At 41.3% G+C, this 22,961-nt stretch overlaps 1 protein-coding gene across 11 annotated transcripts in view; it reads left to right on the forward strand.

Annotated features, from left to right (window-relative positions):
* The window catches only part of TNIK (TRAF2 and NCK interacting kinase), a 338,950-nt gene that overhangs the window by 154,417 nt on the left and 161,572 nt on the right, over window positions 1–22,961 (forward strand). For all 11 annotated transcript variants that reach the window (XM_034438985.3, XM_034438988.3, XM_034438989.3 and 8 more), the window contains exon 3: window positions 21,855–21,911. In XM_034438985.3, the coding sequence (XP_034294876.1) occupies window positions 21,855–21,911 (57 nt within the window). The remainder of the gene's footprint in view (window positions 1–21,854; window positions 21,912–22,961) is intronic.

Here is a 22,961-nt window from a genome sequence, read left to right on the forward strand (position 1 = left end):
TTTTTTTGAAGAGTTGAAGTTTTTCTCCCATTTGGTTTTTTCAACTGCCCTGAAATTGTAACTGAGTATTTGTGTATAGTTTCCTGCTAAATTCTTGGGACCATTGTTTCTATATGTATTAAATTGGTGACCACCTTTAAAGCGCTCCATGGCTTAGGGCCGGGGTACTTAAGAGACCGCCTTCTGCCACCAATAGCCTCCCACTGGCCAGTACGCTTGCACAGAGTGGGCCTCCTCAGGGTGCCGTCCGCCAGACAATGTCGGCTGACAACCCCCAGGGAGAGAGCCTTCTCTGTGACGGCGCCCACCCTCTGGAACAACCTTCCCCCAGAGCTACGTATAATAACAGACCTCCGGATTTTTCGTCGGGCCCTGAAAACCTATTTATTTCAACTAGCTGGGCTGGCTTGAGCTAAATTTTAAATTGATTTTAAATTGGGTTGTTTTAATTTACGGCCAAAATATTTAATTATTTTAATACTGTTTTTTAAATTTTGTATGCTCTGTTTTTACTTAGGCTGTGCACCGCCCTGAGTCCTATTTGGAGAAGGGCGGTATAGAAATTTAATAAATAAATAAATAAATAAATAATAATGAGGTAAAGGCACCCTCTACTCAAGCATGACTTCTGATAGCACACAGACACAACCTTATTGTTCTTGAGATTTGAATAGGACTTTTTAAAACCATGGTGATTTCAGGTGATCGCTAAATACTACTGGGGCCAAACCTATAAGGAGTAGAATTAACTTTAGCCAAAAGGTAAGAAGAAGAAGAAGCCATGCTCTGGCATCCACCAAAACCATACCTGTTTCTCATTGTAAATAATGCTGAAGTGGTTTGCCGGTGTCTTCTAGAATGTTTTTCAAATTTGCTAAATCACCGGTGTCAAACTCGCCGCGTCGCGTTGCCATCACGTGATGTTTCACCACTTTTTTCCCATACATGGGCTGGGGTGGGCGTGGCCTGTGCATGAAGCATCCGGCCTGTGGGCTGCCAGTTTGACACCCCTGCTCTAAATACATTCCTGAGATTCTGTGGTGGTTTTTCATATATCAAATAGGCCTGATTTTACTTAGATACTAAGCCTTGGGACAGTGAGTCCGGTGAGGGAAGGGAAGGGAAGGGAAGGGAAGGGAAGGGAAGGGAAGGGAAGGGAAGGAAGGAAGGAAGGATCATTATAGCCAATGGGTGAATCATTGGAAGATTTGAAGAACCAGATTGTGGAGGGAGTGTCCTGGAGAAACTCTTCTCTGTGTGGTCACATAGAGTTGATACCAACTTGATGGCACAGAATCCACCATACTACTTACCACAGCCAGCAGATACTCTACACTGGTTACAGCTGGTAGCCACATTTAATCCACGTGGGCTAATCTTGATCCAGCTGAGCAGGGTTGGATATGATTAATATGGAAGGGAGAGCATCAGAAAGACCTAAGATTATAGGCTAAACTGTCCTGGAAAAAATCAGTGGCCTGTGGCCTGCAAGAAAGATGCATCTCTGTGTCCATGTCGTCACCAGAAATCATGGTCGACTTAAGATCCTTTCGCTTTTTATTCCAGGCAAGCTTTTTATTCTTTTCTTAATTTTCTATTTTCCTCTTTTATCTTTCTTTTTCCCCAGTATACCTCCAGGGTTTTGTATTTAATCTAATGGGTTCAGTGCATCTGTTTCGTTGAAAAGGGGCTGTATATTGCTCTTCGAAAGAAGTCTTCGTCTTATCCCCTGAGGAGTTAATCTTACTGTGTGACAAATATAATAGATTTTATGTCCTTTCCCCCCCTCTTTGCATAACCCTGCTGTATATGTGCAGAATATCGGGAGGCTGAACGCTTCAGATGTCTTCAAGCAATCTAACAACTCAATAATAGACTATTTTGCACTGGTTGATGATGAGCTGCCTTATGTGGAAAAAAAAAAACCCCACAGACACACTGGTGTCTGTTTTCAGGAAGGCTTTAAAATTCTATAGGGGTTGCGAATTTCCTTTTCCACTGGAAGGGGAGCAAGGACGGGTGTTTTGACAACAGCAGTACATGTACCAGCCACCTTTGGCTGAACCTTGCAAAAGGGAAGCAGGATTGGACCAAATTAGTGCTTGGAGGACAGAACACTAGAAGAAGCTAGAGCTATGGACAAATAGGTGGCTCAAAAACACTCCAGGGGAAGCGGTGACATGCTGCCAAGAAAAGCAATAGCAGTAGCACTTAGATTTATATTCACAGTGCTTTACAGCCCTCTCTAAGTGGTTTACAGAGTCAGAATATTGCCCCCAATAAACTGGGTCCTTATTTTTACCGACCTCGGAAGGATGGAGGTCTGAGTCAACCTTGAGCCAGTGAGAATCGAATTGCCAGATTGTTGGCAGCCGGCAGTCAGCAGCAGTAGCCTGCAGTACTGCATTCTAACCACTGCGCCACCCTCAGGACATGGGTATGATGATAAAATCATCGGGATTTGAACTCTGAAAAACTCTGGATGGATGGAGAGAGAGAGAGAGAGAGAGAGAGAGAGAGAGAGAGTTACTGACTGTAAACTGCCAATGGAGAGATGGGCTTTAATAAGACCCTTGAGTTGGATTTACATATTCAAGAAACAAACACATAAACTTCCAACATCTCAATCATTCTTATGTCAGGGCTTCCTTTATTAGTTTGTCGAGTAAACTACAATCCTTTCGATTTATGTAATACGTTCAGCTGTAAACCATGATTTACCAGTCACATTTCTATAAATAGTGCTTCTGTTGTGGCAGAGAACGTGTTTGTTAATCATTGTATTGTAATTACTTTCTAAAGCCTGCCTGTTAGTCGAAATACTTTTGTCTCAAACTCAGTTTTAGCAAAGAACATATAATTATACTTTAAAAAAAAAAAAAGTGGGAAAAAAAAGGATAAGTTCTTTTTCAGAGTAGATTTTTTTTATTTTACTCCTAAAAAAGATGTCAAGGATGATTACAGTTTGCAAGATTAATTCAAGAGTAGGAACATGCTCTCAGTCTTTATTCTTCTTTTTTTGTCAAAAAGTAAATAAAACAACAATTAGGCTGCTGGCCAGAAATTAAACCTGGCGGTGCAAGTAACCTACATTCTTAATTATTGTTCTCTGTCACATAGCTGTTACATAAAGTAATTGTGGTGCTGAAATGTTACTGAATTTGGCGTATTTCTCTCTCTTTTTTTTCTTAATTGATTGTCATCGGGATGAAGGCATTTGGTTTATAATTAAAACCAAAACAAGGAAACTATTTGCAAAGTACAAATTAATTTGTACTCAGGAGTTTGGTGAGAAGGGAGAGAACTTGGTGTATTTGAAAAAAAGACAAAAGGGTCTTTGGATCTCAGTGGAATTTGCATCTGACTGATTAGGTTGAGGATTGTAGTCCAGGTCTAGGTAATCTTTACCAAAGCTGTCCTCTGCATCAGGGGTCTCCAACCTTGGCAACTTTAAGACTTGTGGACTTCAACTCCCAGAATTCTTCAGCAAGCTTTGCTGGCTGAGGAATTCTGGGAATTGAAGTCCACAGGTCTTAAAGTGGCCAAGGTTGGAGACCCCTGCTCTACATTATTAAAAGGGAACAACATACTCCCTCCCGCCCTGGAAATACTAGCAGCTTGTACTTCTCTGACATTCATTCAATTAAATTTCTCATTCTTGCAGCCTATAAAAAAAAATCACCCTGGAAAATCTTGAATGCATCTGACTCAGTGATGAAATTCAAATTTTTTACTACCGGTTCTGTGGGCGTGGCTTGGTGGGCGTGGTGTGGCTTGGTGGATGTGGCTTGGTGGGCATGGCAGGGGAAGGATACTGCAAAATATCCATTCCCACCCCACTCCTGGGGGAAGGATATTGCAAAATCTCCATTCCCACAATACTCTGGGGCCAGCCAGAGGTGGTATTTGCCGGTTCTCCGAACTATTCAACATTTCCGCTGCCGGTTCTCCAGAACCTGTCAGAACCTGCTGGATTTCACCCCTGATCTGACTGTTATCCATAACCTTGTAGCTTTATAGTTGTAGCTCATTGCTCTGCTGGCCAATAATAAACTTGGAATAGAGGAGAACAAAAGCATCAGCTTCCATTTTTAAAAGTATCTTTTAGATCAACGTCTGCTCCAATATTTAAGCCTGACTCCCATTTCGTTCAAGCACTGATTTTTTTGGACTCACAATTTGTAAGTTGAGATGCATGATTAGGGGTGCTGCCATCTTTCTCCGTCTCACCCTCTGGGCCATCGTTTTGCATCCTTTGTGCTCCAGTTGCAAATTGTGTTTCTATTGCAAAACAGAAATAGATTTGGCGAAGGCACGAAAGGGAAACCGGTGGTTTCTCGAGGTCACCAAGCCAACTTTTCTCATCCCCCACTGTTGAACTTGCTAGTTGGAGCGACTAAAACTTGTAATTGATCCATATCCAGTATCCTTTGGTCGTTTCATAAAAGATGCAGAAGTATAAGAAGGCAGACAAGGGTTGGATCAGACTGAGATGCAGCTTACACAGTTTTATTGGGCCCCTGAAAAGTTGGCCCACTGTAGCCCACTGAAAGGTGGAAACAGGCTATGAGTGAGCAATCAATGGGCATAAGTTTGAAGAGACTATGGCTGCTTGCCTCTATCATTTTGCCCCTGAAAAAGCATCATATGTTTAATTTGAGCAAGATATTTTTGTCTGGGCAGGTAAGTCTGCACTTACCTATTTTTGTCTGGGCAGGTAAGTCACGCACACTCATTTCAGTTAAAGGGATAGAAGGAGAAATAGAATAACAAAGTTGGAAGGGACCTTGGAGGTCTTCTAGTCTAACCCTCTGCTTAGGCAGGAAACCCTATACTATTTCAGACAAATGGTTATCCAATCTCCTCTTTAAAATTTCCAGTGTTGGAGCATTTACAACTTCTGGAGGCAAGTTGTTCCACTGATTAATTGTTCTAACTGTCAGGAAATTTCTCCTTAGTTCTAAATTGCTTCTCTCTTTGATTAGTTTGGACTCATTGCTTCTTGTCCTGCCCTCAGGTGCTTTGGAGAATAGCTTGACTCCCCCTTCTTTGTGGCAGCCCCTGAGATATTGGAACACTGCTATCATGTCTCCCCTAGTCCTTTTCATTAAACTAGACATACCCAATTCCTGCAACCGTTCTTCATATGTTTTAGCCTCCAGTCCCCTAATCATCTTTGTTGCTCTTCTCTGCATTCTTTCTAGAGTCTCCACATCTTTTTTCCATCGTGGCAACCAGAACTGGATGCAGTATTCCAAGTATGGCCTTACCAAGGCATTATAAAGTGGATGATTAGATTTGTAGGGTCATTCTTCTAAGCAGAAGAATGGTGCTGTTCAGTTCTTGTATTATTTTGTGATTTCAAGATTTACTTTCTCTAAGGTACCGTGTACCTCTTTCTCATTTTTTCCCTCAATTTCATTCTACAGGAATCCAAGTGCAGTATTAATCTTAGGTTTCTAACCAGGTTTTGTATTGGGTTCCCAAATTCCTTAAATTGATCCTCCAAGCATGAGGACATTTGCTTGTTAAGGTACAGGTAAGGACTCCTGTCCAATTAAACCCTTGAAGACTTCCAAGGACACATCCAACTTTCTTAACCACCAATACAGATACGGTTTTCTCTGGATTCTTTGGGGATGTTTTGCAACATTCCAGCTAGCCTAAAGGCCTGACAATCTCAGAGGGTCTTGCATCCAAGTACTAATACGGTCTGCCCCACTTAGCTTCTTCAAGGTCAACCAAGATTGACTATATTCATTTTTTTTTGGTTTGATTTATATGCCGCCCTTCTCCGGAGACTCAGGGCGGCTTACAGTGCGTTAAGCAATAGCCTTCATACTTTTGTATATTTATACAAAGTCAGCTTATTGCCCCCAACAATCTGGGTCCTCATTTTACCTACCTTAGAAAGGATGGAAGGCTGAGTCAACCTTGAGCCTGGTGAGATTTGAACTTGCAGTAATTGCAGGCAGCTGATGTTAATAACAGTGCTTTAGTCTGCTGCGCCACCAGGGCTCCTCCTAATGTGCCCCAAATAGGAAAAAATATTTTCTGTTTTATACATCAACCAAACCATTGCAGCCTGGAGGTTCTGCTGAACTGGTCTGAAGCAACCAATGATTTAGAAGAAAGAAAAACTAGAACATTGTATTGTTTTTGGTTTCAACTGAAACAAGGTTTGGAGGCAAGGAAGGAATGGTATTCATCAGCCCACTCTCCCCTCTTCCACATAGCCTGGCCCACCCACTCAACACTTGTCTTCCCTTCCCTTCTCTTTCTTCCCATCATTGCCCTATTCATCCTGCCCAGTTGCTCCAGAATCCCTCCAAACTTTATTTCAGTTGAAGCCCAGAACCCAAAACATTTCTAGGTTTTGTTTCTTCTGAATGATGTTTTGATCCAGAGTATTGCTGCAAAGGACTAAAGTATTCCCGACTTTGGTTTGCTTGCTTGCCGGCTGTCTAAGGGATACCATCTTGATGCTTTCCATAGTCTGGAAGCTCCAGGGATCTGGATGAGGAACAATTGTTCAATCAAAAACAGTGTCAACTTGCAAAGCTTTCAAGTTGCCATGAGCAGGAGGGAGGGAGAACTGATAGAGCTGATTGATTTCCCTAACTGAAATGCATTCCATACATTCTTCCTGACCGCAATCAGAAGGAGGGTGTTGGATTTCACAGCCAGCCAAAGTGGTTAATTAGAGAATGTGATTTATGACATGGCCAGAGAGGAGGGGGAGAGACAGGGTCATAGGGGAACGTAAATCTACGTGGGATTAGTTCTAACTGCATCCGAATATTGCCGAAATGGTGCTCCTAATAAATGACTGTATTTCTTTTGAAGTTCGGCTCATGGCTCATGAATTAATTAGGGCATCTTTCGGAAACTTCACAAACAGTTCCATTAAGAACCTTAAAAATAAAATTAAAAATATGGTCTCCAGCATCTCATTCTTATCCCCTCCATCTGAACCCTGAAGCCCCTTCTGCTAGAAACAACCACATTTCCAGAACAAAATATCTGGCCAGCTAGAGTTGTGCAGAGTGTTCCATGTGCAAGGCTGTTTATGCACAGAATGTCTTCCCCAATCAGCTATGGGCTGCTCTCTGAGTTCAGCATATGCATGAAAAATATACATTCATGTTGCCAATTTGCTCTATTGTCTTGGATTTTTGTTGTTGTTCTTGTTCTTGATGGATTTCCAGATACTGGAAGCAGGGAATTTTGGCTTTCACTGCCTATGTTTCGTCATGGTGCAAATATAACATGAAATTGAGATTGGAAGGAAGAACTTAACTGATGGGACTTATATATTCAAGAGATAACATCAAACATACCCATAGTCGTTGGTTGAAATGGGTGGCTATAAAAATTGAATGAGTGAGTGAGTGAGTGAATGAATAAATCCCAATCATATTCTTCCATTCCAGCATGTTCAGTGAATTGAACATGACCACTCATGTTGGACAACCCATACTGCAGCTAAATTATTGAGGAAAACACAATATTCTTTTCAGATAAATACAGCAGTCCTGATATTTGCCTTCTCCCAGCCTTTTTCAGCACATCAAGCATTTGACATTTAGAGCTCAAGGGATCTAATCAAGTTATTTGTGTCTGTAGTCTGATGATAGATTTTTCTGTTCCTATGCAGGATAATTTTCACTTCAAAATAAAATGGTATGAGATGCCATCAGGACTGAATAACATATTCAAATTCATGGAGGGAAATGAAGGCTTAAGGCAATTTTACAAGTCCAGAATGTGGTGGGTGGATTTGGGTGCTTCCAGACAGACAGCTTTTAGCACAATTAATCAAAACACATTGTGCAGCTATTCTGTCTTTCCCTGCTTAGTAGAATTTGTAGGGGCTGGGCTGGGCTGATCTTGGGGGAGGGGGGAGAAAGCAGTGGAAAAATACAAGTGAGTTACAGATAGAAATGAGTAGAGCCTGAATTTGAAGCAAGTCAGTTGAAAGAAAGAAAAAAAACTTATTTGGATTTATCTTTGATATTTATGTATTTAGTTGTATGTCTAGCCTTTAACACATTAAGGATATTTGCATCTATAGATATAGATACATGATATAGGTATAGACGGAAGGCTGAGTGCTAAAGAATGGATGCTTTTGAATTGTGATGTTGGAGAAGATTCTTCAGAGTCCCTTGCATTGCAAAGAGATCAAATCAATCGATCCTAAAGGAAATCAACCCTGAGTGTTCTTGGGAAGGACTGATACTGAAGCTGAAGGTCAAATATGTTTGCCACCTAATGAGATGAGAAGGACTCATTGGAAGAGATCCTGCTGTTGGGAAAGATTGAAGGCAAAAGAAGAAGGGCACGGCAGAGGATGAGATGGTTAGATAGTGTTATTGAATATGAATTTAGGCAAACTCCTGGAGATAATGGAGGACAGGACGGATCTGGTATACTATGGTCCATGGGGTCAGACATGACTTAGTGACTGAACAACAACAAAATATACTGTAGATATATAGATAGGTAGAGGTGGAGATGGAGATGGAGAGAGAGACAGAGACAGAGACAGATGCTGTGTGATGGCTGACAAGTTAAGACACTGGGCTTGTCTGTTGGAATGGGGTGAGCGCCTGTCCTTGCCCTGGCTCCTAACAACCTAGCCATTCAGAAGCATGCAAATGTGAGTAGATAAATAGGTACTACTTCAGTGGCAAGGTAACAGCACTCCATCACATCTTGCTGGCCACTTGACCACAGAAATGTCTTTGAACAGCACTGCCTCAGTAACCTTGAAACAGAGATGAGCAACTCCCTCTAAAGTTGGCAACAACTAGCAGAATAAAGTCCGCAAGGATCCTTTATCTTTTTTTACAGATATAAATAGGGCCAGCTAAATATATTCAGGTAAGAACTCATTTACACAACCCACTAGAGAAACGGGTTTTCAAGGTACATTTAGCAACTAGATGCTGGAGTGTTGCTGCTATATTGATTCCTTTAAAAAACCAAAACACCAGCAGGAAGGATTATATACATATATATCTTACATGGCATCAGTTTTTTCCTTTCCTTTTTTGTAATAGTTGGAAGCCGTTTATTTGGCCTTTTTCCAAAAAGGTGTTTACAATAAATTGTGTAAATATGGATTTTGAAGGCTGCAGATAACAGCAGCGGGTGACTGATAAATGAATGCAAATTGGATAATACATTAAGATTGAAATTGATCTGCTTATATGGATTTCAGTATTTTTCCAGTCTTTTCTTAGCAGTATGTTTTAAAAAGTGGATTTACATTATGGTTGCCACTTTGGGTTGTGATCAGCATGGAAGGTAGAGAAATATTTCCAGTTTAGTACCCAAGGCTGGAATATTTTAATACTAGTTTCTTGGAGAACATCTTTTATACCTTGGATAAATGAATATCAGTTGGTTGGTTAGCAGAAGAATATTGTTCTGAGATGAAGACAAGGATGGTATCAGATCTCTCCTTGTAACGTGGTCACTTACTATGTCAAGAAGATAATGAAAATAATATCAATTTGCAAATGCCTTCTGTGGCTAAGACTGATAAACTGGTTGGAAAGCATTCCAGAAGCTTTGTTCTGTATGCTTTTCTTACCTTCTTTAAAACTGTAATGTTAGAATTGCATCCGAACACACAGTTGTTAGTTTGCAAGAAATCTGTCAGAATTCCAAAATTCAGCCCTACAATTAGTAAAATCCTCAAGGACCCATTGTTAAGGTTTGTCATTTGATGGGAACATCAGAAATGTCCCTTTATTTTTGACCGCCTCTGTTCTGCGATATGGTATCCTTTTTAAAGTGTGCACAAGCTATGTTTTCTTTAAACTGTGGCTCATTTAGTAGACAAAGCAATGTAACTGTCCTGTTACTGGGATAGCAATAGCAATAGCACTTAGACTTATATACCGCTTTACAATGCTTTACGGCCTTCTCTAAGCGGCTTAGAGTCAGCATATTTCCCCCAACAATTTGGGTCCTCATTTTACCCACCTCGGAAGGATGGAAGGCTGAGTCAACCTTGAGCCTGGTGGGATTTGAACTGCCAAATTGCAGTCAGCTGACAGTCAGCAGAACTAGCCTGCAGTACTACACTCTAACCACTGCACCACCGTGGCTCCTCAGGATTTTATTTCTTGGTTCTTAATTTTTCATCCCTCCCTCTCTTTCATTCTGTGTCCTACTTATTTTGTTGCAGTAATAAGTTATCCTTCTTTCAGAGTCACAATAGAGACAATTTATGAATTGAACAAAACCAAAGAAATAAAGAGCCTTGGTAGTACAGGGATTTAAGGCACCCTGTTATTAAGCTGGTTATTAAGACCAGCTGCCTGCAATTACTGCAGGGTTCGAATCTCTCCAAGGCTCAAGGTTGACTCAGCCTTCCATCCTTTCTAAGGTAGGTGAAATGAGGACCCAGTTTGTGGGGGCAATAAGCTGACTTTGTATAAATATACAAAAGGATGAAGGCTATTGCTGAGCACATTGTAAGCCGCCCTGAGTCTTAGGAGAAGTGCGGCATATAAATCAAATTTAAAAAAAAAAAGGGCAGTTCAGATGTTACCAGTCCCATTGTGTTACATAAACACTTTAAAGTTAATTCAGGATTTAACTACGGAATCTCAAGAATGGATTCCCCCCCCCCACTCCAGTTGCTGGGCAGCCAGCTGCTTGGATCCTACTCTCTAGAGAACATAGAGCTGAGAGTTGAGTTGAGGCTCTGTTGACTACAGGAGGGCAAGATACTCGTCTGCCTAAGCCTTTTGATTGCAGCCAAAACTCACTGAAGATTTTCTTTTTCTTTCTCAGAGTAGATGCTCAGAAATGCAACTGCATTTATAATTTATTAATATGTGAAGGCACAGGCATTTCTGGGAAAATCATATCTGCAGTCTGTACAGCTTGACAGCTGTTGCAAGAACACAGAATTTCCAATTTGATTTCCATTATGCATGTGTCACTCAATTGATTGGTGAAAGAGAGAGGGGGGAGGGGGGGAGAGAGAGGGAACAAAATAAAAGAGAAAAGAAAAGAATTGTTGATATGACTCAATATTATTCACTGTGGAATAAAACCTACAGAATCCGTTAGCACGCTGGTGCTGTAATAAAAGCAGAAGCCATTGTGAAAAGGACGGTGACTTGCTTGTCTCAATTAGCGCAGTTTATTCACGTTAGGATTGTTGCCATAGATCATTAGGACAGCCCAGCTTTACTGTCCTAAATGAATGGATCCTAAGCTATTGCAAAATGTTTTTTTGATGGATTATGGTAAGAGACGAGGAGCTGAGTATAGGACATTGGCAAGCTTGCCTGGGGCACATGAAAACCTTGGAGACTGCTGTCTGTTGAGAGGATGAAATATGTATATTCATACACTCTTCATTTGGAACAAGAATGGCCATTGTGTTCTTTTTGTAATGACAATATTTATCGGGAAGGATAATCCACTGACTACTATGGAGTTGTATTTGGAAAGTTTCTACGCTGCCCTTCAAAACAGATATTCAAACACGCATCTTGAGAGCTATAGTGTTTTATGCCTGGAAGTCTATGATTCTTCCTCAAGAAACTTAAAATCAAGAAGCTGAATACAATCACATAAGAAATTATTGGGATTTGTGTGTGGATATGTACAGGTAGTCTTCAACGTATGACCACAATTGAGCCCAGAATTTATGTTACCAGTGGTGAAATTCAAAAATTTTCCCTACCGGTTCTGTGGGTGTGGCTTGGTGTTTTTTTTGGGGGGGGGGTCATGTGACTGGATGGGCGTGGCCAACTTTGAAAAAAAAATTAAAGCATTTTTTAACTAAAAGTTTTTAAAAAGTTCCGATGATCAGCTGTGACAATCAGCTGGGCCCGTGATCGTGGGAACCTTTTTTTTTAAACTTTTTAAAAGCATTTTTTTACTACTGGTTCGGTCGAATAGGTAATAAAAAATGCTTTAAAAAAGTAAAAAAAAAAAAAAAGGTTCCAACGATCCCGCGGCACAGCTGATTGTCCCAGCAGATCGTTGGAATCATTTTTTAAAAATTTTTTTTAGTTTTTTAAACCATTTTTTTACTACAGGTTTGGGGCGAACCAGTAGCATGTTTTACTACTGGTTCAGGCGAACCGGCCCAAACCGGTAACATTTCATCCCTGTATGTTGCTAAGTGAGAAATTTATTTATTAAGTGAGCTTTGCCCATTTTATGACTTTTCTTGCCACATTTGTTAAGTTAATTACTGCAGTTGTTAAATCAGTAACACGGTTGTTAAGTAAGTCTGGCTTCCTCATTGTTTTTGCAAGTTGCAAAAGGCGATCACATGACCCTGGGATTCTGCAGCTGTGCTAAATATGAACCAGCTGTCAAGCATCTGAATATAAATCATGTGACTATGGGGATGCTGCAGTGGTCATAAGTGTGAAAAATGGTCCTAAGTCACTTTTTTCAATGCCATTGTAACTTTGAATGATCACTAAATGAAGTTTAGTAAGTTGAGGACCACTTGTGTTTATTTCTATTTACATTGCTGCCTATCTCACTGAGGCAACTGTGTTGGCAGGCAGGCTGACTGAAGCAGCCTCATAGGCTTTCCTAGTTGTTGATATTTATTTAATTATATACAGATTTATATAATGCTTACTTCTGTAGACTCAGAATGGTCTACAAATACCAACAGGACATAATTTACCAAAAATAAAAATTAGCTTTAAGGGCAACCCCACCTAGAGTGCTTTGCAGTAATCTAGCTACAAGGTGAGGAGGGCATCATTCATTGTTACCAGGGTCTTCTCTGATAAGCCTCTACCGTGTTTTCCCGAAAATAAGCCTGGGTCTTTTATTAATTTTTGCTCCAAAAGTCACATTAGAGCTTATATTCTGGTTAGATCTTATTTTTTGGGAAATACGATGCTAAATGCATCCATTTGGCTGACAATCTTAACTGGGGCTTATTTGGGGGGGAAGGGCTTATATTATAAGCATCCTGAAAAATCATTTTCTGGTTGGGTCTTATTTTGGGGGGAACAGGGTCGTCGACATCTAACTCAAAATTAACCTCTAGCTAAAAATAGAACCACTACCACACAGATTCTCAACTCCCAGTTTTCATCAGTGGTCCAGAAGTATACAAGGTGAATGTAATGAAGTAGTAGAACCAAGAAGAGCATACTTCAAGATCCTGACATCCACTGGAAAGATCAGTGATATTCCTAGTTGTTCTGCCCCAGCTATGGACCCCAAAGAACTCAGCACACACAAAGTCTGTACAAAACTTAATTTACTAAAATAACTCAGTCTTTTACAAACAAAGACTGTTAATAAACTTTCTTAACAGCCTACAAGAAATCAAAGATAAAGTAATCACAATCTTACTATGGTTGGCAGAAAGCCCAGAAGCAGTTTGCAGAGAATCCAGACGTGAAGGAGAGTGAACTAAAGTTGTTCCCTACAAATTGCTTTAGTCGGCGTTCCTCCTTAAATAGGCTAAGGGAGTGGCCAATTAGCCCCAAGCCTTACTCTCGAGGAGACCTTCTCCTGAGGAGCCACTCCTGCCTTTTGGCAGCTCTGCATGCCCGTGCATCGAGAAGAGGCTCCTCCTCTTCATCCTCTTCACTTAAGGGAGCTTCTGGAGGTTCTGAAGGCCCTAGCTGAATCCCCGCCTCTGGCACCACATCTTCTCCAGCCTCCTCATTGTCTGACTCGAGTGCCAGCTGCACAGGCTGCTGGCGCAGCACCATACCAGCCTCCTCGCTGTCAGAATCAGCTACAATCTCCACAGGCCACTGATGGGCCACAACACTAGGCCTGAAATCCCGTTGAAAAGGATCTAGAAAGCCATTAGGACCCAAAGTCATTGAAGCCCCATTACCTTTTTTCCAAAATCTCTCCGAATGAAAGAATGGAGTTAGTTCAGACGGAAACCACATATGCTTACATCTTTGGGCTGTTCAACTTTTTTTTTTTTTTAATTGATTTATATGCCACCCTTCTCTGGAGACTCACGGTAGCTTACAATGTGTTAAGCAATAGCCTTCATACTTTTGTATATTTATACAAAGTCAGCTTATTGCCCCCACAAACTGAGTCCTCAATTTACCTGCCTTAGAAAGGATGGAAGGCTGAGTCAACCTTGAGCCTGGTGAGATTCGAATTTACAGTAATTGCAGACAGCTGGTGTTAATCACAATGCTATTAGTCTGCTGAGCCACCAGGCCCAACTTCAAACCAAATCTTAACACATACAGTTCACCATGCCATAGCTACGGTGATATTAGTGATCCCACTTTAAAAATGACAGGCTAATACGGATTTAGAATAGGTGGCTCTAGCTGATGCAAAATGATTTAAAAAAATAAATAAGCAGACTTTGGAAATATGAATAAACTCAACGGTTGACTAATCTGAAACTGTTGTTAAGCAGTCCTAAGGGACACTGCCGTATCAGAATGCTGTTGCTTTGCTTGTGAAAAAAGCTATCAATCTGCTATTTTTTGAGGGTGGGGGGAAGAACAAGACAGGGACTATATTTCAAACATCTGCAGGACAAAACTTGGATCCTTTATATACAAGGCCGTGCGGTGTTCTCCTGGCATTTGCTTCCTCTTCCAGGTAGAAAAGTCCACATTGTCCATAATTTAACTTGTGACGCATGAGAGGACAGTGTGTGTGTGTGTGTGTGTGTGTGTGTGTGTGTGTGTGTGTTAGTTAATGAAATTATTCTCCTCCACTCATGCTGGATGTGTAATACACAAAAACACTACATCCTTTTCTTTCCCCTGCCTATCTATATATATAATATGTAGATTCTTAAATATGCTCAAACATTTTGATATTGGCAACTTCTCCTACCTCCTCAATGCTCTACCTTTTCCAGCACAAGTGGGGGAGAATAATTTCATACACACACACACACACACACACACACACACACACACACACACACACGATACTCTCATGCATCACAAGTTAGTGATGTACAGTGTGGACTTTGCTTGAACCATCCCACCCCAAAAATGAAACGACAAGTCTGACTATGATGAAAGGATGGAAGCCACATGGCTATTCCCTCCCCCCCTAATCATAAAGTAGTCAGAGTAGATATTATTTAATTTGTTTTGTCTTTAAATCAGGCATGTCCAACCTTTTGGCTTGCCTGGGCTGCATTGAGTGAAGAGGAATTGTTTTGGGCTGCGTATAAAATATATAATACAATTAACCTATATATAAACACAGGTAATAATCTTAAAAGATTACCATCTTGTGGGCTGCATGTGCTTTAAATGCGCCAGCTATGCTGATGGAGGATTGTAGTAATTAATTTCTACTGTCTTTGGAAAACACTAAAAGCAGGAAGGCTGGTGAGAGTCATCAGTTGGAGTCCATCCAGCATCTGAAATCTGCAGAAGAGGAGATTAAAAGGGGAGTCAGCCTTCTATTGCCAGAAAAATAAGGAAAGTTGTTTAGAAGAAAGTTTCAGGGTAGATATTAAAAAAAAAAAAAAAAAAAAAGGCATCCAAGCTTTAATTATTCTTGGCTGGCTCACTCGCTTAAACTCGGAGTTTTGTGAGTTATGGCCCTCCAGAGGCTGAAGGGTGCTTGAATGCAATGATAATTTTTTGTTTTAAAAGCCGAGAACGGGTTTTGTTTGACTCTGTGTAAAATACGGCTCCAATTTAATGCAATACGACAGTGAAGATACATTTGCTGGCAGTTCTGTCATTGCGTAGTGAAGTGAGAAATTTGGTTTGCCAGCAATGGTGGCTAATTCATTGGTGATGAGAGTACAGATGAATTTTAATCTGATGTTGTATATCAGGTTTTTCCACTTGGAAATGCTGTAAGTGTATTCAACTAGTTTCGATATTTCTGAGCCAGTTTATAGCCAATGTTCTTTGATAACTACTGAACATGATACATACTGTACATCTTTAAAAGGTAAAGGTTCCCCTCGCACATATGTGCTAGTCGTTCCTGACTCTAGTGGGGGGGTGCCCATCTCTGTTTCAAAGCTGAAGACCCTGCGCTGTCTGAAGACGTCTCTGTGGTCATGTGGCCGGCATAACTAAATGCCAAAGGCGTACGGAACGCTGTTACCTTCCCACCAAATGTGGTCCCTATTTTTCTACTTGCATTTTTTACGTGCTTTTGAACTGCTAGGTTAGCAGAAGCTGGGACAAGTAAAGGGAGCTCACCTTGTTACATGGCACTAGGGATTCGAACCGCTGGACTACCAACCTTTCGATCGACAAATTCAGCGTCTTAGTCACTGAGCCACCACGTCCATTTGTACATCTTTAGGATCAGGCTAATAGGAGTATGTGTGTGTGTTTTAACTAAAGCTCTATGATCCTGTGAGAGATTGTGGCAAGGCTGGAAAAATAATGAAAGAAATCTTCAAGAGATAGAAGGCAGGTTTATCATAGCTAGGTTATGTTATAAATGGCAACTCAGCTCAGGTGGGTGGGAACCTGGGAAGAAGCATTTCAGATTGCTAAAAGGGACTTTACCTTTATAAATCACTTCGCAACTTGTAAGTTGTGTGGACTTCAACTCCCAGAATTCTACAGCCTGTATTTTTTTTCTTACTGTGTTCAACAGCGGGTTTTGTTTTTTTTAATATCCCAGATTGGGAATAGAAGTCTAATTATTTCTTGATCCTTCATCTTGCCCAGCTGGATGGGGCTCGCTTGACAGACACACAAGTGTGACGTGGTGTAAAAGACATCTGCAGATTGGAGATTGATATCACTCCCTGTGTTCTCACACCATCAAGGGACATCTGGGCTTTCTTTGGAACTGTGGGGCAGAGAGTTTCCCATTGGTGGGAAGTTCCTCCTCCTCCTCCTCCTCCTCCTCCTCCTCCTCCTCCTCCTCCTCCCCCCCCCCTTCCATTTTCAAAGTTCACAGAATAGGCATCCAATGTTGTGTAGGCCAGTACTACTTCATTATAAAGCAATAGAATCTTGTAAGTCTGAATGTACATCCCCCTCTCACCCATTGTTTTCATGAGAACTAAGGTAAGATTGGACAAGATCTTTACTCAGGTTACATCCCTGCCGTGGACTCCTTAGTCCACTTTTATCTGATCATTGTCTTGGTAGAGGCGTTTTCTAATGGTCATTTCTTCAGCCCTCTATATCCTCACTTCCTGTAATCATATCACTTACACCAGGGGTGTCAAACTCGCAGCCCACGGACCAGATGTGTCACGTGCTGGCCACACCCACCCCTGGTTTAGCAAAGGGGAAAAAAGTCACCAAGTCATGTGATGACAACGTCACGCTGCAAGTTTGACACCCCTGACTTATGCCTTTGCCTCATCCTAGTTTCTCCCATTTAACTTACAGTGTCTGAATTTCCCAAGCCTTGGAAACAGTCATAAAACAAGATATGAATCATTATTGTTGTTATGAACCACCAGATTTACTATTGGAAAACTATATCTTTGTTTGGATCAATAGTATTTACCTCAACTGAATTTATATCAGTTGAGAAAGCAGCACAACAAATAAATTCTTCAGTTAAGAACTGTTTATTCGAATGCAGTCTCTATTTATATATATATATATATTAAGAAGTTGTTCCTGATGCTCTCTCTAGTCACACTTGATTTATGTATATTACAAAATGCTAGTAGTGCTTATTTCTGAGAAATTGATGCCCTAAACACAATTTTTTTAATGTGATATTTGTTTAGAGATGACAGAAATTTGAAAGCAAGATACTTTAGTCATCTGTTTTCTCATCCCTTTCTTTCGAAGTCTTTTAGACTTTCATTATTTCTTACCTTATTATAGTTATATACTGAATCACTGCCATAAAAGGTATTCTTTGTATAATGGAAATGTAGATTCTTAGGCTATAAATGCCTTTAGAGCTGAAGCCTTTACATCAGGGATGTCAAACTCGATTTCATTGAGGGCCGGATCAGGGTTGTATTTGACCTCAGAGGCTGGGGGGGCATGGCAGGGTGGGTGTAGCCAGTTCAACATCACTCGTGTCGGGAGTGGCTTGAGCGCTTTGCCAGCGAAAAGGGGCTCCCGAGTTCCATTTTCTGCTGCAACAGACTTCTGAAACTCTCTGCCAGTGAAAACAGAGCTCGGGAGCACCACCCACGGCTCTCGCGAGCTCTGTTTCCAGCCGCGGCAAACTCCTGCAACCCTCTGCCTGAGAAAATGGAGCTCAGGAGGGCCACACATGGCCCTCCAGACCTATAGTGTCCCTGGCAGAGGCCACTGGCCGGTCCTTTGCTGTTTCCAGGCCCGTCCTGCGGGTGAGATCTAAGCACCCCATGGGCCAGATGCGGCCCCCAAGTGTTGATTTGACACTCCTGCTTTACATGCTATGAATATGCTTGCCATTGCCTCCATTTTAGGGCTGAGACAGAGTGACTGGCCCAAGGTCATCCAGTTGGTTTTGTGCTTAAAGTGGGACTAGAATTCTTGGTTTGTAGCCTGGTACATTAACGGCCACACCAAACTGGCTCTTTGTAGAATATACTACAGCTGCAATATTAAACTGTGTAATTTGGAGACATAATTCTGTGACCAGCTTCCAAATTCATGGTATCTTTGGTATTTTGAGAATTTGGCTTTCCTTGGTGGAAAATTTGGGATGGAATTTTTAATTGTAGCTCAGGATTTATTTATTTTTTACGTATGAGTGTAATAGCCTATGTGCCATTTTATTAATACAGATGAGGGTCATGAAAGATGACAAAGATTAACTGGTAAACAAAGATTAATTGGAGCAGTATTATTGCCTTTAAGCTTTGCTTATAGGATTTCCGGAAGCATCTCTGGCCTTTGATGGAAATAGGCTACTTGACAGATGTTCCTTGTTTATCTCATCCAACAAAGTCCTTCTTATTCTTTACACATAGATTCATTTCTACACAGGTACTCTTCTTGTTAGAAGAAGCAACAATAGTTCAGTAACAGAATACCTGGTATTCTATGTGAAGTTTCAGGTTTAGATTTCAGCACTCTCTGAATAAGACTGGAAAATAACTGTGCCTCAAATTTGTTTGTTCAATTTCTATAGCCACTTTATATAATAAGGATATATAATAAATCTATTTAAAAAGCAGTAGATGTGCAGGTGCGTGTTTGATGGACTCAGCAGATAATGGTAAAGACTGCAGTTGAGTTGAAAATGTGTCTCAATTAATAAAAGATGGAGCCTGAGGCCAAAAAGAAAAAAAAAAGAAAGAAAGAAATATCTAAGAGTGATGAAAACATTACATGAATAAGTGACCCTGTGCTCCCTGCTAAAGAGCCATTTCATTCCTCACCCCAATCTTCCACTTCCTCTCTCCAGTGGAAGGTCTCATATGGGCCAATGTGACAAAAATCTATTAATCATAGTGTTTGGCAGAGAATTTCTCCTACTTTTTCTGCCTTGCAGAGAATATGATCTGAAAAGGGAAGGATATTTTAGAGAAATCGGTGGGATGGAGGTAGCATTTCTGCACTCATTTCATGATACGAATGACATCATAACAGCGTTGAAAGGGACTTTGGAGGTCTTCTAACCCTTGCTCAAGCAGGAACCCTATACCAGGGCTGTCAAACTCGATTCAATTGAGGGACGTATCAGGGTTGTGTTTGACCTCAGGGAGGGCGGGGGTGGTGGTGGCCAGGGTGGGCATGGCCAGCTTGACGTCACTTGTGTCGGGGGCGCCTATGGTGGCCTGAGTGCTGTGCCAGCTTAGGAGCACTGCAAAATCCCCACGGGCTCCCGAGCTCCATTTTCAGCTGCAACGGCCTCCTGCAACTCTCTGCCAGTGAAAATGGAGCTTGGGAGGGCCACACACAGTCCTTCCGAGCTCCGTTTTCACTGGCAGAGGCACCACGGGCTGGTTCTTCACTGTTTCCAAGGTAGCCCCACGGGGCAGATCAGCCCCCGGGCCTTGAGTTTGACACCTGCCCTATACCAGCCTATATCAGACAAATGGTTGTGCAATCTCTTCTTAAAAACCTCCAGTGTTGGAGCACCCAGAATTTCTGAAGGCAAGCTGTTCTGCTGGTTAACTGTCCTCACTGTTAGGAAGTTTCTCCTTAGTTCTAGTTTGGTTCTCTCCTTGATTAGTTTCCATCCATTGTTTCTTGGTCCTGCTTGCAGATGCTTTGGAGCAGTAGTCACCAACTGGTGGTCCATGGAAAATTTTGGTGGTCCGCAGAAAAATATTGTACTAAATCAGGGGTCCTCAAACTATGGCCCCTGGGCTGGATATGTGCAATGATTGGTTGTGTTGCTGCAGAGAGTCTCCCCCTTTGGGGTCTTTTTGTTGGAGGGGGGACAGAAATTCCAACTTGGGGTCTGCTTCAGCCTCCTGGTGCGGGGCTTTGGGCAAAGGCTGGAAGGAAGCGCCACTGGTGGCAAAGAGCTGGAGGACCTTGTTCCAGTGGGACTGCATCATGTCCTGGAAGTGGCTGACCATCTCAGCCCACTGAGCCTCAAGGTGCCGGTACCTGGCCTTGCACTCCCACAGGTCTTCCCTCTCCTTGGAAAGCCTATTCTCGTAGTCCTCAGTGAGGTGCTTCTGCTGAGCCCCTTTCTCAACCAGATCCAATTTGAACTGAGCTGTTTTGCCAACTCTTTCTTGTGGTGGCTGCTTAGTTCCAACAACTGCTTCCTGTTGGGGCCCTAAGGAGCCTAGGCGGGCAGGTGAGGAGTGGCTGGGAGGGAAGGGGCGAGTAGAGGCCAGCGAGACGCCCCTCGATGTGAGTGACATAAAGTTGGCCACACCCACCCAGTCACATGGTCACCTAGCCATGCCCACCCAGCCGGTCATTAGACAGATCATATTAGTGGTCCATGGGATTTAAAATTATGAAGTTAGTGGTCCCTGAGGTCCGAAAGGTTGGTGACTCCTGTTTTGGAGAATAGATTGCCCCCCTCTTCTTTGTGGCAACCCCTTGAGTATGGTATCCAATATGTGTGCGTGTGAAAGTATTGATTCTTGCCCCAGGTATAGAGAAGTTAGATGTTCTTGAAGGTCTGTTACAACATGCCTTTTGTCTTATTCCATTCCTACCACCTGCCTATGTACTTATGTACACTCTTCACACACTACATATAAAACTGTCTTCATAATTTCCTTCTCTGGTGACCTTCAGTGTTCACTTACGGACGTGGGTTGTGACTGTATCTTATGATCTCCAGGAAGGCAAAACCCAGAAATGGCTGCCGCTGTCATTGCGGAGTCTGTTACGGTTGTCGTATTGTCATATGAGTGCTTTGATGCACCAGTAAATTAATGACAAAACCACCCACATTAGTCTTCCTGATTGCTTAGCAGGAAAAGCGTAGATGCTAAAACTACTTCCATCAGAATGAATAACTGACATTTGGCTATCTGCACAGATTGGCTGACTGGAATGGGATGTAATTGCATATTTCATGTGTTCACTGTTTTGACTCAGTGGCCCTTTTTGGATAATTAAATATTATGAATGCTCCTTTGTGTTTGTTTCCACTCCCTGCAAAGGGGATACTTAAAAATATAAGATCGGTAGAGGGTTTTTTTATACTTTGCTACAACAGTCATTTTATGATCAGGATTGTTACACGTTCTCAACATTTGAAATGTGTCCCGGAGCCAAAATGTTTGCCTGCCTCTGAAATCTGTTAAATATATGTCTTCATAGATAATCAAGCTAATGAACTGATCCTGTTGACTTCTAACTTTGCACTACTTACCTTAAAGGGATGAAGCAATCAAGCGGGAATAAATTATATTTAGAGATAAGGCCTGTCCAATTTATGAGAATTGATGACTTTGAAGCTTTGTTGATAAATTATTGGCCCTGATGTGCAACTGTGAAATCTAACTGACTTATTTGTTTGATTTGTTCTAGGGCCGTCATGTTAAAACCGGGCAACTTGCAGCTATTAAAGTCATGGATGTCACTGGGGTAATGTATTCTTATCTCACTTTCTAAATTATGAATGTGCATGATTAAAGTGCAAGGCAATTCACTCAAGAATTTGAAAGCATCCAGAAATTATTTAAATGTTGATTTGGTTTCCATTGGCTCGAGTTGCAACAATATACATGGAGAATTGCCAATAATCACAGCATTTTTTTTTCTAAAGTGCCAGTTCATTTCATATAAAGGCCAACATCAAGATATTTAGTGTCTTCAGGGGGAAAAAAATCTCATTAACAAAGGACAGCTAATGTCATTTGGTGATTGTTTTTAAAAATATTTTTCTTGCTGTTCAACATACAATATGTATTGCCTATGTGCTTTGATAAGCAAGGAGAGACCTGCACAAGGTATAACAGTAATTACTATTTAATCATTTATTTGCTTCATTCTCTGGAAAACAATGAAGATCGCTTCTCCATACACTATTTTGGCAACTCTTTGTGGTGTTGGATGAAAAAAAAAAAAAAAAAGTACTGTAAACAGCTGAAATTTCTCAAGAAAACTAAATTTCATAAAATTTCATATAGCTAATCACAAATAGCCCTTCAAAATTCCACGCCCTGCTTGTGAACAGGGAAGTTGGATGGACAATTACTGCATGTTTGTCTTAGAGAATATTCTCCAAAGGTTCCTTAAAGGAACAGCTCTCTTCAGTAACAATAGTTGTGTCACTATTCAAGAAGCAGAGCATGAAGGCTTTCCTTGGGATATAATTAACACATGAGTCAGGGAGGCTACGGACCTCTGGAGCAATGACTGTACGTTGAAAAATGGGATATGCACATCTATTCTTTGGACACCTAAACACAAAATATATGGAGATCACACTCCATTCATGAAATGTTCTCTGAAATTATCTTCCCTTTCGGAACACTTTATAAAATGCTCTGTTTTATGCAATTTGAATGATAACTAATAGGAAAACAAAACAGAACTTATACGCCTGGTATCAATTTTAGCACTTTTGAAATATCACAAGAACACAAGTGTGAACACTGGTATTGAGAGAACATGTTTGATTTAGGCCACTAA

This window comes from Pantherophis guttatus, chromosome 6 (assembly GCF_059756535.1).
Source record: "Pantherophis guttatus breed Tessera chromosome 6, ASM5975653v1, whole genome shotgun sequence".
NCBI classification, from domain to species: domain Eukaryota; kingdom Metazoa; phylum Chordata; class Lepidosauria; order Squamata; family Colubridae; genus Pantherophis; species Pantherophis guttatus.